This window comes from Cyprinodon tularosa, unplaced genomic scaffold (genome assembly GCF_016077235.1).
Source record: "Cyprinodon tularosa strain WSP-4 unplaced genomic scaffold, ASM1607723v1 ctg31, whole genome shotgun sequence".
In the NCBI taxonomy this organism is placed as follows: domain Eukaryota; kingdom Metazoa; phylum Chordata; class Actinopteri; order Cyprinodontiformes; family Cyprinodontidae; genus Cyprinodon; species Cyprinodon tularosa.
This window is the reverse complement of record NW_024039019.1, coordinates 1,314,464-1,326,821: the sequence shown is the minus strand read 5'-3', so window position 1 is coordinate 1,326,821 and position 12,358 is coordinate 1,314,464. Positions and strand designations below refer to the sequence as shown.

The window sequence follows — 12,358 nt, the reverse complement described above, 5'->3', positions numbered from 1 at the left end:
GGACAGAAACAGGACTACACTGAAAAAAAGGCCAAGCTGTTTAAATTAAGCCTTATATTATGTTGATTTTATTTTACATGGATTATGTTAACCCCCATTTGAATGGGGATAGAGCGAGCCATCAGGGGTGAGGCCTACACAATCACCCCCCCCCACCCCAGAGTAACTCTTGCTGCCTCAAGAGTAATGTGTTCCAGCAAAAGATCTCTATACTTATTGTTTATTTTTGTTGCTCTTCCAATTCATGAGGATAATTTTCTTTGTAATGCATAGGGCAGTGAAGACCATGTAAACCATTTTTTTCCCCCAAAGAGCTATCATCAAAGTTACCAAGCAAACAAACTGATGGGGACGGTGGTATTATACAACTAGGGCTCTCCGACAAGTCCTTACATATCTGAACCCAGAACTTCTGAGCAGGTGTACATTACCATAATGGATTAATTTAATTGTCAGGATTGTTGCCTCTGCCCTGTGGACAGACATTAGTTTGTGCATTATGAATTATGTTTGACTTGTATAGTGTACTCTGTGAAAGATTTTGTGTTGTATATAGGGTCATGTGATCCTGCTTCCCATTGTGCTTGGGGATAAAGACCAAGGCTCTCAGTAAGCCCCCAAGCAGATCAGTGGCAGAGCTAGGCTTTTAAAACAGGGGTAGCAAGGTATTATTTAGGGTGGTCATTATATAAAGGGTTCAGCTATACCACAAACAATAATCATTTTCTCCTAAATGTTTATTGATTAAAGTTTTTTATTTTTCAAAATGTATACAATTATGTACTGTACAATGTATTGAAAATTAAGTATACAGCAAATATAGAAATAAATAAGTACTTGATGTGCTCCTTGGACTAATCAAATCTGGTAGTAAACAAAAATTTGAGGTAAATATGTACCTGTCAAATGGACAGCCCTTTAAAATGCACTTTATTTGACCACTACCCAGTGATATGACAACAACCAAGTTCACAAAAACAATCAGAACAGCAAAATTCTGCGGTTTCGGTGAGATGAAGCAAAATGTTTTACAAAGACTTCCATATTTAAAGGGAATAAGCCCTCCTTGACTCAACACTGAGTATGCCCAGGTGAATTCATCTATCATCGGCCATTGTATTCCTAAGGTGTTTTTTCTTTTTTTTTATTTAGGGGCAGAGAAACTTGTTTTGCAGGATGCAGTGCTTACTGGAATCAGAAGCCAAATTTTACTCAGCCTATAAAGTTAATGGAAAACCTCTTTGTAATGTAGCATTAATGCTGCATTACACATACCAATATGAATAATTCTACCTAATTTCTGTGAATGTTGCTGATCACATTGCCAACATGTTCTTTTTAGCCAGTATGAAGTCAGTGTGACGTATTTGTCCATTTCATGAGACTAGTAATTAAAGTAGTAATACTCATAGGTAATACTAAGTACAGGCACGGTGGTGCAAAGTCTCCCTTACTTCCCATTAAAAGAGCATATTGTTTAATTTTGTACCAAGAAACGTACATACTAGCAGCAAAGTAAATGCTTTTTATTGATCCCATGTGCCGCGGCCGTGTTGCTTTTTGGAGCCGTTTGGAAAGGAACTGCATGTCAGCATAACCAATTAAAAGTGTAGCAGAAGGTGCTGCATGAGGATGCATTCAAGTCCTCTGGGAAATTTGACTGTTGTCTTCGCAAATGTTTGTAAAATTAAAACACTGTTAATGTTTTCAGCGGGATGGCAACAGGGGTGGCAAGATTTCTTTTTCTTTTCCAACTATCCGTCCGGGTTACGCCACTGGGCCTTACCTCATGTACTCTCAATCTCTTAGCTGTGAAACTCCCTTGAGGTTCGCACCAGGGAGACACCAGTATGGAAGACCACAGGGCCAAAGAGTCTGAATCTGCAGTAAGATCAAAGGCTGAGTGGATGGTTAATTTCTGAAACAGATTACTGCAAAACCAGACCATTCAACATTTCTCCCAGCATTTATTGGGCATTTTAAGATACCAGAGACCTTAGGAATGGCACGTCTGTAAGGAAAGGGCAGCTTCTCTGCTGTAGGCTTGATATGATAGACTACTGAATACTGCAAATAAAAGGAGGTTACAGGTCTGTCAAATTTAGGGAGGGTTTCCAGCTAAAAAGTTGGGGTTTCAATCATTTTTGATGTCATGTGTTTACTGTTTTGTAAGCCAAGCTAACAAGATGCTAATGGCGATTCCATCATTCCCCATGCCAACATGTTTTGAGCAATCGTTTATAAAGCTAAACCAACATTTATTTCATTTCATTTATGTGTTTTCCTCATATGCTCATAATTTAATAGAATATAATTTGACCAAATAATGTTATATTTGCCTCTCAGATTTGCATTGTTGTTTTCAAGTCATCACAAAAAATAAAATAAATAAATAGGCAAAATCATTCGAAATACAAACATAAAATGTTTATGTACAAAAAAACCCCTTAAACTTTAAGAATTATTTCTATCATTCATTTCGTAAAAGTTTTCATTGATCAGTAGATTTTCTCCAAGTTTTCATTTAAAAGTGCATAGGTCCAAACGGTCTTCAGCCTCGTCTTTTTCACTGATTCTGCGAAGATTAAAGCAGAAATGCAGGATGAGATGTACATGTCCGTGTCTATTTTAACATAAAATTAAAACAAGTTACAAAAAACAAGTTTAACTTCTCAGAAGCCCTTTATAAATAAAACAATTTCAACTAAAAGGCTCATATGAAGGAAAACAAACTGCTGACATGCAAACTGCATCTTAGATAAATTGAAACATCCGATTAGAAAAAACATCAGGTAAGCTAAAGAGCTATGACTGTACATCGCCGTACCTGCATCTGTTTATATATCCATTCCGTAAAGTAGGTTACATCGCCATAGACTCCTGGTTTGTTCCTCATAGCGCATCCATAACCCCAGCTGGTGTCCCCTATGAGCCACCATATATTTCCTTTGTTAACTACCAGGGGTCCTCCACTGTCGCCCTGCAGGAGACAGGATAGAAAGATCTAAGGATGTTGTGTAAGAAATACAAATAAAATGTGATATTATGGTTTCAAAAAGAAGCAAAGAATGCTTTCAGGAGTGTTTGCAGCCATCCTAAGTTCTTAACACCATAAATTTAATTTCTTAAGTCAGGAAAAATAATATAAATAATATAAAACTATTTTTTTCAGATAAAAATGTATTGATATTTAAAATCTTTTTTTTTTTCAAGAGGAACATGGAAAAACTAAAACACAATTCAATATTAAATTCATACAGTGACCCGCGGTAAAGAATAAAGAACATAAAACCATAAAATAGTAAAAATCTACTTCTAAAAACGGATCATTGATTAATAAAGTGCTATTCTTTCAGCTGAACTGTGGGACCAAATGTGGTACGTCTGAGGCAGAAACGGTCCACAAACCCTGGATGAGTAGCATTTGACTTACAGACGAACGGCGAATATTTATAAAAACCTGTATTGACATCATGATCTTCAGGATATGATGAATTTCTTTGAATAAGAATATTTTTTTGACTTGTTACAGTAGAAGCCATTCAAAATTTCCCCACTTTGGTTTTTGGGCCCTTGGCTGGTTTCCTACAATTCATTTTTAAAATTCAATCTTTGTACTAAAATATTCTTTCCGTCATGATTTGTTGACATTAGGATCTAAAGAGAAGCACCTTTTCCTGGTCAGACCCTGTAATTCAGTGAAAGGGTGGAGAGTAAAAAAAAAAAAAAATGCACACCCAGGAGGAGGAAGGGGTCCCTCCAGTGGCTGGAAGTTAGGGGGGATTTCGCTGGAAGTTGGAGGGAAGTCTCGTTTGACTTGAAAGGGCCATTTTGAAAGCCTGCTACTGTAGTAAATCTGCAAAGATGACTGAATGCTTTGATAAAAGTCTTTACTGTTTTTTGTTCTATTTATTTGCATGTATGTTTGTTTAAATGTCAGCATAGAAATCAGGTCTTGATGGTTTCTTTCTCAATCGATCCCCCTCTTGTAGAAGCAGGTTTTATTTGTTGTTTTAGTTGCATTCTTAGAACTGTGAGAGGGGATAACAGGCGCACTATAAGTATATAGTATTATTAATAATCATTTTTTATAACCACTCTCAAACTGGTAGGCGATCGACTCATTTTAATGGACAAATCTTCATGGGATAGCTAGACATTTGTAATGATGATGGAAAAGGGGGCAAGGTCTTTTGATGGGGGGCCACGGACATTTATATGAAATATATTCATGTAAAAGTTGGACACAAAGAGAGTAAGATTAGTAAAATTAGCCATTTATAAAATGTATAAACATTTAACAAAAAGAAAATCTAAAACTTTCCATTTTTAACCTGCAAATTTTTTTTATTAATGGTTGATTCAATAACTTGAGCATAGAAGCAAAAATAAAAATGGGCCATATGAGGAACAATTTTCCTATTATTGGTGAAAAATCTGTGACCATAATACCTATTAGTAGATGGTCAGTGTTAGACGTTCTTTTTCCAGAGGCTTTAGTACTAGAAGGGAGTAAAAAAAAATCTATCATAGCATGAATTCCTGCTGACCTGGCAGCTGTCGACGCCTCCTTCCAGTTTGCCGGCGCAGAACATGGTCTCAGTGACCTTCCCATCCAGCACGCTACCAGCATTACAGGTGTCTCTGTCGTAAACAGTGACCTGGGCCTCGTTTAAGCTATTAGGAGTAACTGATGACCCTGAGAGAAAAATGAATAAAAAATCTGTGACAAACTGAATGGAATATGACAACAACGCTTCTTGCACTGGAAGCCAAACTCTGGTTCATATGGATTCAATGTTTTATAAATGTGGAAGAATAAACCTGAACACAGAATAAAATGAAAGAACGGCAGCCATGTTCAGGTAACTCACCAGAGTACAAAGCCCCCCATCCAGTGATCCAGGCGTTGCTGTCCTCATTAACATTCAGACCAACATTGGGGAGGCACACCGGCCTAACTGTTGCTGGTATATAAAGACACATCATAAATCTGAATTGATGTTTGTCCCCAAAGACATTCTGTGAGTAATACCAGAAATTAAAAAGAAACACTTACATGTAAAAGTTATAGGATCTTGGAGCTTCAGCAAAGCAACATCGAAGGCATTCGTTTCAGGGTCATAATACTTATGATTAATGATTTTCTGAACTAAGCTCCTGAAGACCATCTCGGACAGCTTCACATGCCCATAGGCTACCCTCCACACTGTAGGGTCTGTGTTACTGTGAAAGAAAACACATTTAAATGATATCTTTCTAGTTGTGATTAAAATCTTTATTAGTTTTCATTTTTATCCCATAAGGCAGGCAGTGATTGGAAAAGTTCAGTCATATTTATACTGCTAAGCAATACATCAATGTTCTAATTACCAAATCTTTACTTCTACTTCTTGTTTTGAGAATATTTATCATGAAATCTTATTACTGTAATTGTCAGATTAGTGCACTTATTTGAGAAGAATCTTCTCAGAGGCAGATTAATTATCTAAAAGAATCTGCTCTGGTTTAGTGTGTCAATCTCAAAAGCAGATAAAGAATACACTGCTCAAAAAAATTAAAGCAACACTTTGAAAACACATCAGATCTCAATGGGGGAAAAAATTATGCGGTTTATTTATACTGACATGGTCTGGGTGATGTGTTAGGAACAAAAGGATGCCACATCATATGATGGAAATTAAAATTATCAACCTACAGAGGGCTGAATTCAAAGACACCCCAAAAATTCTGTGAAAAGAGAAAGCAGGCTAATCCATTTTGTCGAAATTTTATTGCAGCAACTCAAAATGGTATTCAGTAAATTGTATGGCCCCCATGTGCGTGTATGCATGCCTGACAACGTCGGGGGATGCTCCTAATGAGACAACAGATGACGTCCTGGGGTATCCCCTCCGAGATCTGGTCCAGGGCATCACTGAGCTCCTGGACAGTCTGAGGTGCAACCTGGCGGTGTCGGATGGAACGAAACATAACGTCCCAGAGGTGTTCTAATGGATTTAGGTCAGGCGAGCGTGGGGGCCAATCAATGGCATCAATTCCTTCATCCTCCAGGAACTGCCTACATACTCTCGCCACATGAGGCCGGGCATTGCTGTACACCAGGAGGAACCCAGGACCCACTGCACCAGCATAGGGTCTGACAATGGGTGCAAGGATTTCATCCTGATACCTAATGGCAGTCAGGGTGCCGTTGTCTAGCCTGTATAGGTCTGTGCATCCCTCCATGAATATGCCTCCCCAGACCATCCCTGACCCACCACCAAACCGGTCATGCTGAACGATGTTACAGGCAGCATAACGTTCTCCACACGGCTTCTCCAGACCCTTTCATGTCTGTCACATGTGCTCAGGGTGAACCTGCTCTCATCTGTGAAAAGGACAGGGCGCCAGTGGCAGACTTGCCAATTGCGGTGTTATGTGGCAAATGCCAGTCGAGCTCCATGGTGCCGGGCAGTGAGCACAGGGCCCACTAGAGGACGTCGGGCCCTCAGGCCACCCTCTTGAAGTCTGTTTCTTATTGTTTGGTCAGAGACATTCACACCAGTGGCCTGATGGAGGTCCTTTTGTAGGGCTCTGGCAGTGCTCCTCCTGCTCCTCCTTACACAAAGGAGCAGATACCGGTCCTGCTGATGGGTTGTAGACCTGCTACGGCCCTGTCCAGCTCTCCTGGAGTAACTGCCTGTCTCCTGGAATCTCCTCCCTGATATTGAGATTGTGCTGGGAGACACAGCAAACCTCCTGGCAGTGGCATGTATTGATGTGCCATCCTGGAGGAGTTGGACTGCCTGTGCAACCTCTGTAGGGTCCAGATAGCACCTCATGCTAACAGTAGTGACAGTGACCCAAGCCAAATGCAAAACTGGTGAAAAAGAGTCAGAAAAGACGAGGAGGGGAAAAAATGTCAGTGGCCTCCACCTGTAAATCCATTCCTGTTTTGATCTCGTCTCGTTGTTGCCCCTTTAGTGCACCTGTAGTTAATTTCATTAACACCAAAGTTGCTGAAACTGATTAACAACCCCCTCTGCTATTCACCTGGCCAAATCAATATCCCAGAAGTTTGATTAACTTGATGCTATTCTCTGATTACAAAGTGTTCCTTTATTTTTTTTTGACCAGTGTACTTTATGTCTAAATCTAAGACTGTAACACTGGGTTAGCTAGACAACTTTTGCAGTGATGTCATTCTTCACAAAAGTTTCTGTGCTATTCTCCAAAAACCGTTGTCTCCTTTCAGGTTGGTTTATTCACATACTAACTGCATACAGTGTCTGTTTGCAAAGATGCTAAAATCAATCCATCAGTTGCATTAGATAAAAACAATGTTAGCTAGAATCTCACGGATGGAAGCAGTGCGCTGCAGACAGGACCCAGTTTGGGCTAATGATGGAGCCTCCACAAGCGTGTATATTTCCCCTCTGGAGGCTGACCTGCCACGGCCAGTCGCCCATCGCAGCCTCCTTGCCGCCTACGATGCGACTGCTGGAAGCTGCTGAACGCGTGCCACATTCTGCACGTCAAGTCACAGAGAGACAAAAGTTGTAATTAAATATGTAGCTTTATTTTAAACAGAAAGGATCCCTGATGATTTGCTGAGTCATGCACTAACATCTTATTTTGTACTGTTGCAGTTAGAAGCTCACCAATGCATTGCAGTTTGACAGCTTGGGCTGAGCAACCTGGGCTGCAAGGTAAGGAGGGATATATTTAATGAGTTCACTCTGAATAAATCCTGAATAAAATCAGGATGTAGCTGTACCTGTGTAGGAGTTGTGAATGTACTGGTGACACACTGCTGCTTCCAGGCTTTAGCTTCAGGTATCCGTCGGGGGCATTAATGCTCGTGCTGATTTGACTGGAGCTCTTAAAATCTGTCCTGTAAGATTCACAGAGACAGGAAGTGGTGAGGCCATATTATACAGGAATCACTTAGCATAAACATGAGGAAAATACAATGTCTTTGTTTGAATTTGTACAAAATAAGTGATAGTGAAGAATCAACACAGTTTGCAGAGTTAACCACCAAAATCCACAGTTTTCTTAGGTTCTCTATACCAGAATTTGTCCTCAGAAATCAGTAGTTCACTGAGAACACAGCAAGAAAAAAAAATCACATTTCAGTGTGAAAGGTTATTTGTAACTGGATTATTATGCAGATATGGACAAACAGTGAGCCTATCCCTTGGAGACGAAGCCCACAACAGAATACCAAATCTTTCCTGCACTTTTTCACCTCCAATATCCCACAGCATGATCACTATAAAAACTGGAGCCTGTCTTTTTCTCTCAGCTCTACATTGAGAAGCTGAGGTTGGATCTCTGAACAACTCCAATGTATTTTAGTCTCCATAAGTTGTGTTTGGCTTGTGTAACAGAGGTATGCAGAGAGAGAATTTATGTCACACAGAAAGAAAAACAACAAACAAACTGGAGGCCACACTGTATTTATCGACCCTCCCAGTTCCCTCATCTAAACTCTCCTGACTCGGTTATGATCGACATCCAGAGTCTGTAAACGGGTGGAGGAATCAATGGTGGATGATCATTGGCAATAGTTAATAATTAAGAAAAAGATTTTATCGCCTGGGAACCAACCTTTACATAATGGTCAGATATGAGCTGCAATTACCGTTTGGTTTGATTCCACACTGAGGAAAAGGAAATATCTGGAGGAAACTCTTTGATTTCTAGTATAGTAAATTAATCAGAACGTTTTCCTCTTTATAATAACTAATAAAATGTATTCAGATTCCGTTTACATTCTTATCTTTTTCTAACCACAAACATAATTGTTTTTATGTAAAACACTGCAATAAAAATGTGGATAAATATTTAGTGAGAAAGGAAATTATCTTTAAAAAAAGAAAATCTTAAAAAAAGAGCACATGTTCGGCCATTTTTCTAAACCCTTTAAGTAAAGTTCAGGGCCAGAAAAGTACCAATAGAATCACCAAAACAGTATATATTCACTTATGTGTAATTTAAACAGGGGCTCTGGCTGTCCAGTTAAACTGACCACTGAATGGAAGAGCGTCTCTGTTGATGAAACCAGTATTGAAATGTAGGGAGTTTATAAACCTTTTAAATTAGCCAAAAGTATTTTTTTACCTGCTGTAGCCAATCTGCTCACACACAGTTTTGCCATAACTGACATCCCAGTTCTCAGCACACACAGGCAACCAGGCATCACTGTTTGAAGAATAACTTTCCAGCAAGAAATCGGTGTCACGTTGGCGAACTGTGCAAAATAAAGAGAAAACAACAACAGCAGGTCAACACACTTAAACATGACAACATATCTTAGAGAGGAACAGGGAAGGTGTTGACATGAATATCTCACAGCAGTGAGATTCATCCTCTCCATCAGTACAATCCTTTACACCATCACACCACTGGGTGGTGCTCAGACACACGCCACCAGGACTGCAGGACTTCCCAAATGAACACTGGTAATATACTGCAAACACACAGGAAATTTACTACAACAGTAACATATTAAAGTCAAAAAGCCTGATAGAGTGTTCTTTAAAAGAACGTACAGAAGTACCAGAGCAAGATGGCGAGAACTGCGAGAACAAGAAGGACACACAGAAATCCACAGAGGATAGACTTCCAGGGAAAAGTTTTTCTCCCTGCGGAAATAAAAACAATTCAAATTAGAATGCAAATGAAAGACATCAGAAACTAACACCTGCACAATGAACAGACTGAGAGGGACTGGTCTGGTTTTTCTAACCACAACAACAACTCACTTTTATTTACACTAAACACAAGAATCAATCTCAGAGAAGTAGTGCAGAAAACTTTTTATAAAGAAATCCCGTCTTGTTGAATCTCTTCTTGAAGAGCTTTAAATATTATATAAATGACCTCTCATGTAAAGAGGTTAATGGACAGCTAAATGACTGCAAGACTCAGAGGTGTTCTGGCTAGAATATAAGCCTAAATCATCACTCCTTCAACCCCGTGTTTGATAATTGTCTGAATGAGCTGTTGCTATGTGCTCAGTTTGAAAGCAACAATGCACTGAATGTTGGACCCAAGAGAATTTAGTCTTGTTTTATGTTTTTATGAAGTGCTTATCTATGTTTAGACTTTTCACCTGTTATCATAGAGTAGCACCTATTCAAAATGGCCCTTCCCAGTCAAACACCAACCCAATGGCAGCAGCCTCCCCTGCAATTCCCAGAGAAATTACATTCAACTTCCAGCCACTGGCCTTCTCCTGGACGTTTATATTGTTTTCACTCTGACCTCACCCTTTCACTGAATTACAGAGTCTAACCAGGAGATTGCACTTCTCTTTAGATCTTAATGTCCGAAAATCATGACAGAAAGAATATTTTAGTACAAAGTTTGGTTTTTAAAAAGGAATTGTAGGAGATCAGCCAAGGGCGCATCAAGGAAAGTGGGGAAATTTTGAAAGTCTACTACTGTATATTTTTTTATTTGGCTCCTCATTTGTGTAATTGCTGCCAATCCGAATACCTTTGTTCAGATGCAACTTTTCCAAATGCACTTTAAAACAGGTGCTGTGGCCTTCTCTATTAAGATTGCTTTTTCTTTCTCACAGACACACAGGTTTAGGATTACCAAAATTTTTGCGTAATTTAGTTATTTATGATAAAAATGTTTTAACCCCATTTAGATAAATGTATAATTTCTTTTACTTTTTTTTTTTTTTTTAAGATTAATTTAATCTGGATTAATTGATTTCGTGTATAGTACATCCACAGTTACCACGATAAGTGCTACTGAATAGTACTTCCTCTAAGTAATTCCATTCAGTTCCTTTCAGTTTATTTACGGGGCAACATTTCACGTTACATGTTGTTTTAAGGCCATTCAATCTGATCATGCAGTCAGATGATCTGACAGGAAGGAGCCGGGAAGCATTACGCTAGCGCCAATTCAGTTAGCATAGGGACCATCTGACATATACGGATAGGAGCTATAAGGTTCCCCATAATCAGGGGTAGATCCAGGATTTTCAAAAGGGGGGTGCACACCTAAGGGTAATGTCAACAACGTGAAGCTAAATCAGTGTTTCCCAACCGGGGGTATGCGTACCCCTAGTGGTCTGTGAGGGCATTTCAAGGGGTACATGAAAAAGCTGTTTTTCACACAATAAAGTTCTCTACGTCTAAGTCTATCCATCCATCTCTCTCTCCCTCTCCCTCTCTCTCTCTAGCAATTCATCTCTCCCTTTCTCCATACAGGCTAACGTTTGATTGTTTATGCTTTCTTTACTTCCCCTGTGGTGCAAGCAAAGGGTGTCTGTTATGCATCTTAAGCAAGCATGCACGTTTTCTGCTGCTTGCACGGTGCAGAGATGCAGGGGAAACGGCATCTGATGGGGGAACGAGGCTCGATGCATCACTGGCATCAGCGTGTTGTAGGGGACAGCTACTGACTGTTAAACTTGGTCTCAAAAAAATAATCAGATAATCCTTTGTGTGACACACAGTAGAGACACACCCCACCTCATAAAGTTGAACAAAAATGCATTACTTTGTGACACTTTGGTGTTTTGGGGTATATTTTATAAAGGAGAGTTTCAAACAATTAATGTATTTACAAAAACAATCCTCACAGCGTGATGTCACCATTAGTTATTTTCAGTTTATTTCAATAGCTCCAGTTCACATCATGTTATCTCAGGTGACATGAGACGGTTTAACCAGAATGGACTGTTTAATCATAATGTTTTATTGCTACGAATGAATTCTCTGCTGATTAGAAGATAATTTTTCCACAAACATGCTTCTAAAAAGATTCTTTGTCTTACAGCACCACTTACATATTTGCTATGCCTTAGTTGATGTTTATATATTTATTTATCCATTTATTTATCTATTCATATTCATTTATATATTGATATATTTATGAATTAATTCCTATTTATTTAGTTGCGGTTCAATGAGCCACAGCTGTTGCTATTCGTCCTGGAGTCCATTAGGAAACATGGTGTTCAATGAAAACAGTCCTTTATTCAAACAACCGCACCATTGTTCCTACTGATCCATTAATGCTAGATTAGAGTGAAGGACTAATAGTTGTCAGTTTAGGTGGAGGACCGAGTCTCAGTAGGTGAGGCATTATACCATTTCTATAGAAAGGATCCTGCATTGCTTCTTCGTATTTTCTTTGGTTATAATAATGTTGCTTGTCCCATAATGTTCTCTAACAAACATCTGAGATCTTTACAGGAAACTGCCTTAATACGTTACAGTATACACAGATTATGTCACTTTACTATTAAGTCACTTCAAAAGAGACTTTGTTGTTTATGAACAATCCCTTGACAATATTAAAAACTTGCCGAAATATATTTTAATGTGTTTGTTAAATGAAAACA

General features: G+C 39.0%; 1 protein-coding gene across 1 annotated transcript; it reads right to left on the bottom strand.

The window, feature by feature from the left end:
- Positions 1–736: 736 nt before the first annotated feature.
- On the bottom strand, positions 737–11,092 carry tmprss2 (transmembrane serine protease 2). The gene is made up of 12 exons (XM_038292222.1): positions 11,071–11,092; positions 9,540–9,632; positions 9,341–9,457; positions 9,109–9,238; positions 7,760–7,876; positions 7,644–7,684; positions 7,342–7,510; positions 5,060–5,226; positions 4,875–4,967; positions 4,551–4,699; positions 2,828–2,980; positions 737–2,575 (listed from the first exon to the last, which is right to left on the bottom strand). Exons 1-12 carry the CDS (start codon positions 11,090–11,092, stop codon positions 2,567–2,569), a joined length of 1,260 nt encoding a protein of 419 aa, XP_038148150.1. The 3' UTR covers positions 737–2,566.
- Positions 11,093–12,358: the final 1,266 nt, after the last annotated feature.

Coding starts and splice junctions, on each gene's coding strand:
- tmprss2 (XM_038292222.1), bottom strand. CDS start 11,092: ATGCCCTCACAGACCACTAGGG. Junction 9,458..9,539: donor CATCTTGCTCTGGTACTTCT/GTACGTTCTTTT, acceptor GTGTGTTTGCAG/TATATTACCAGTGTTCATTT. Junction 4,700..4,874: donor ATGGGGGGCTTTGTACTCTG/GTGAGTTACCTG, acceptor TTTTTCTCTCAG/GGTCATCAGTTACTCCTAAT.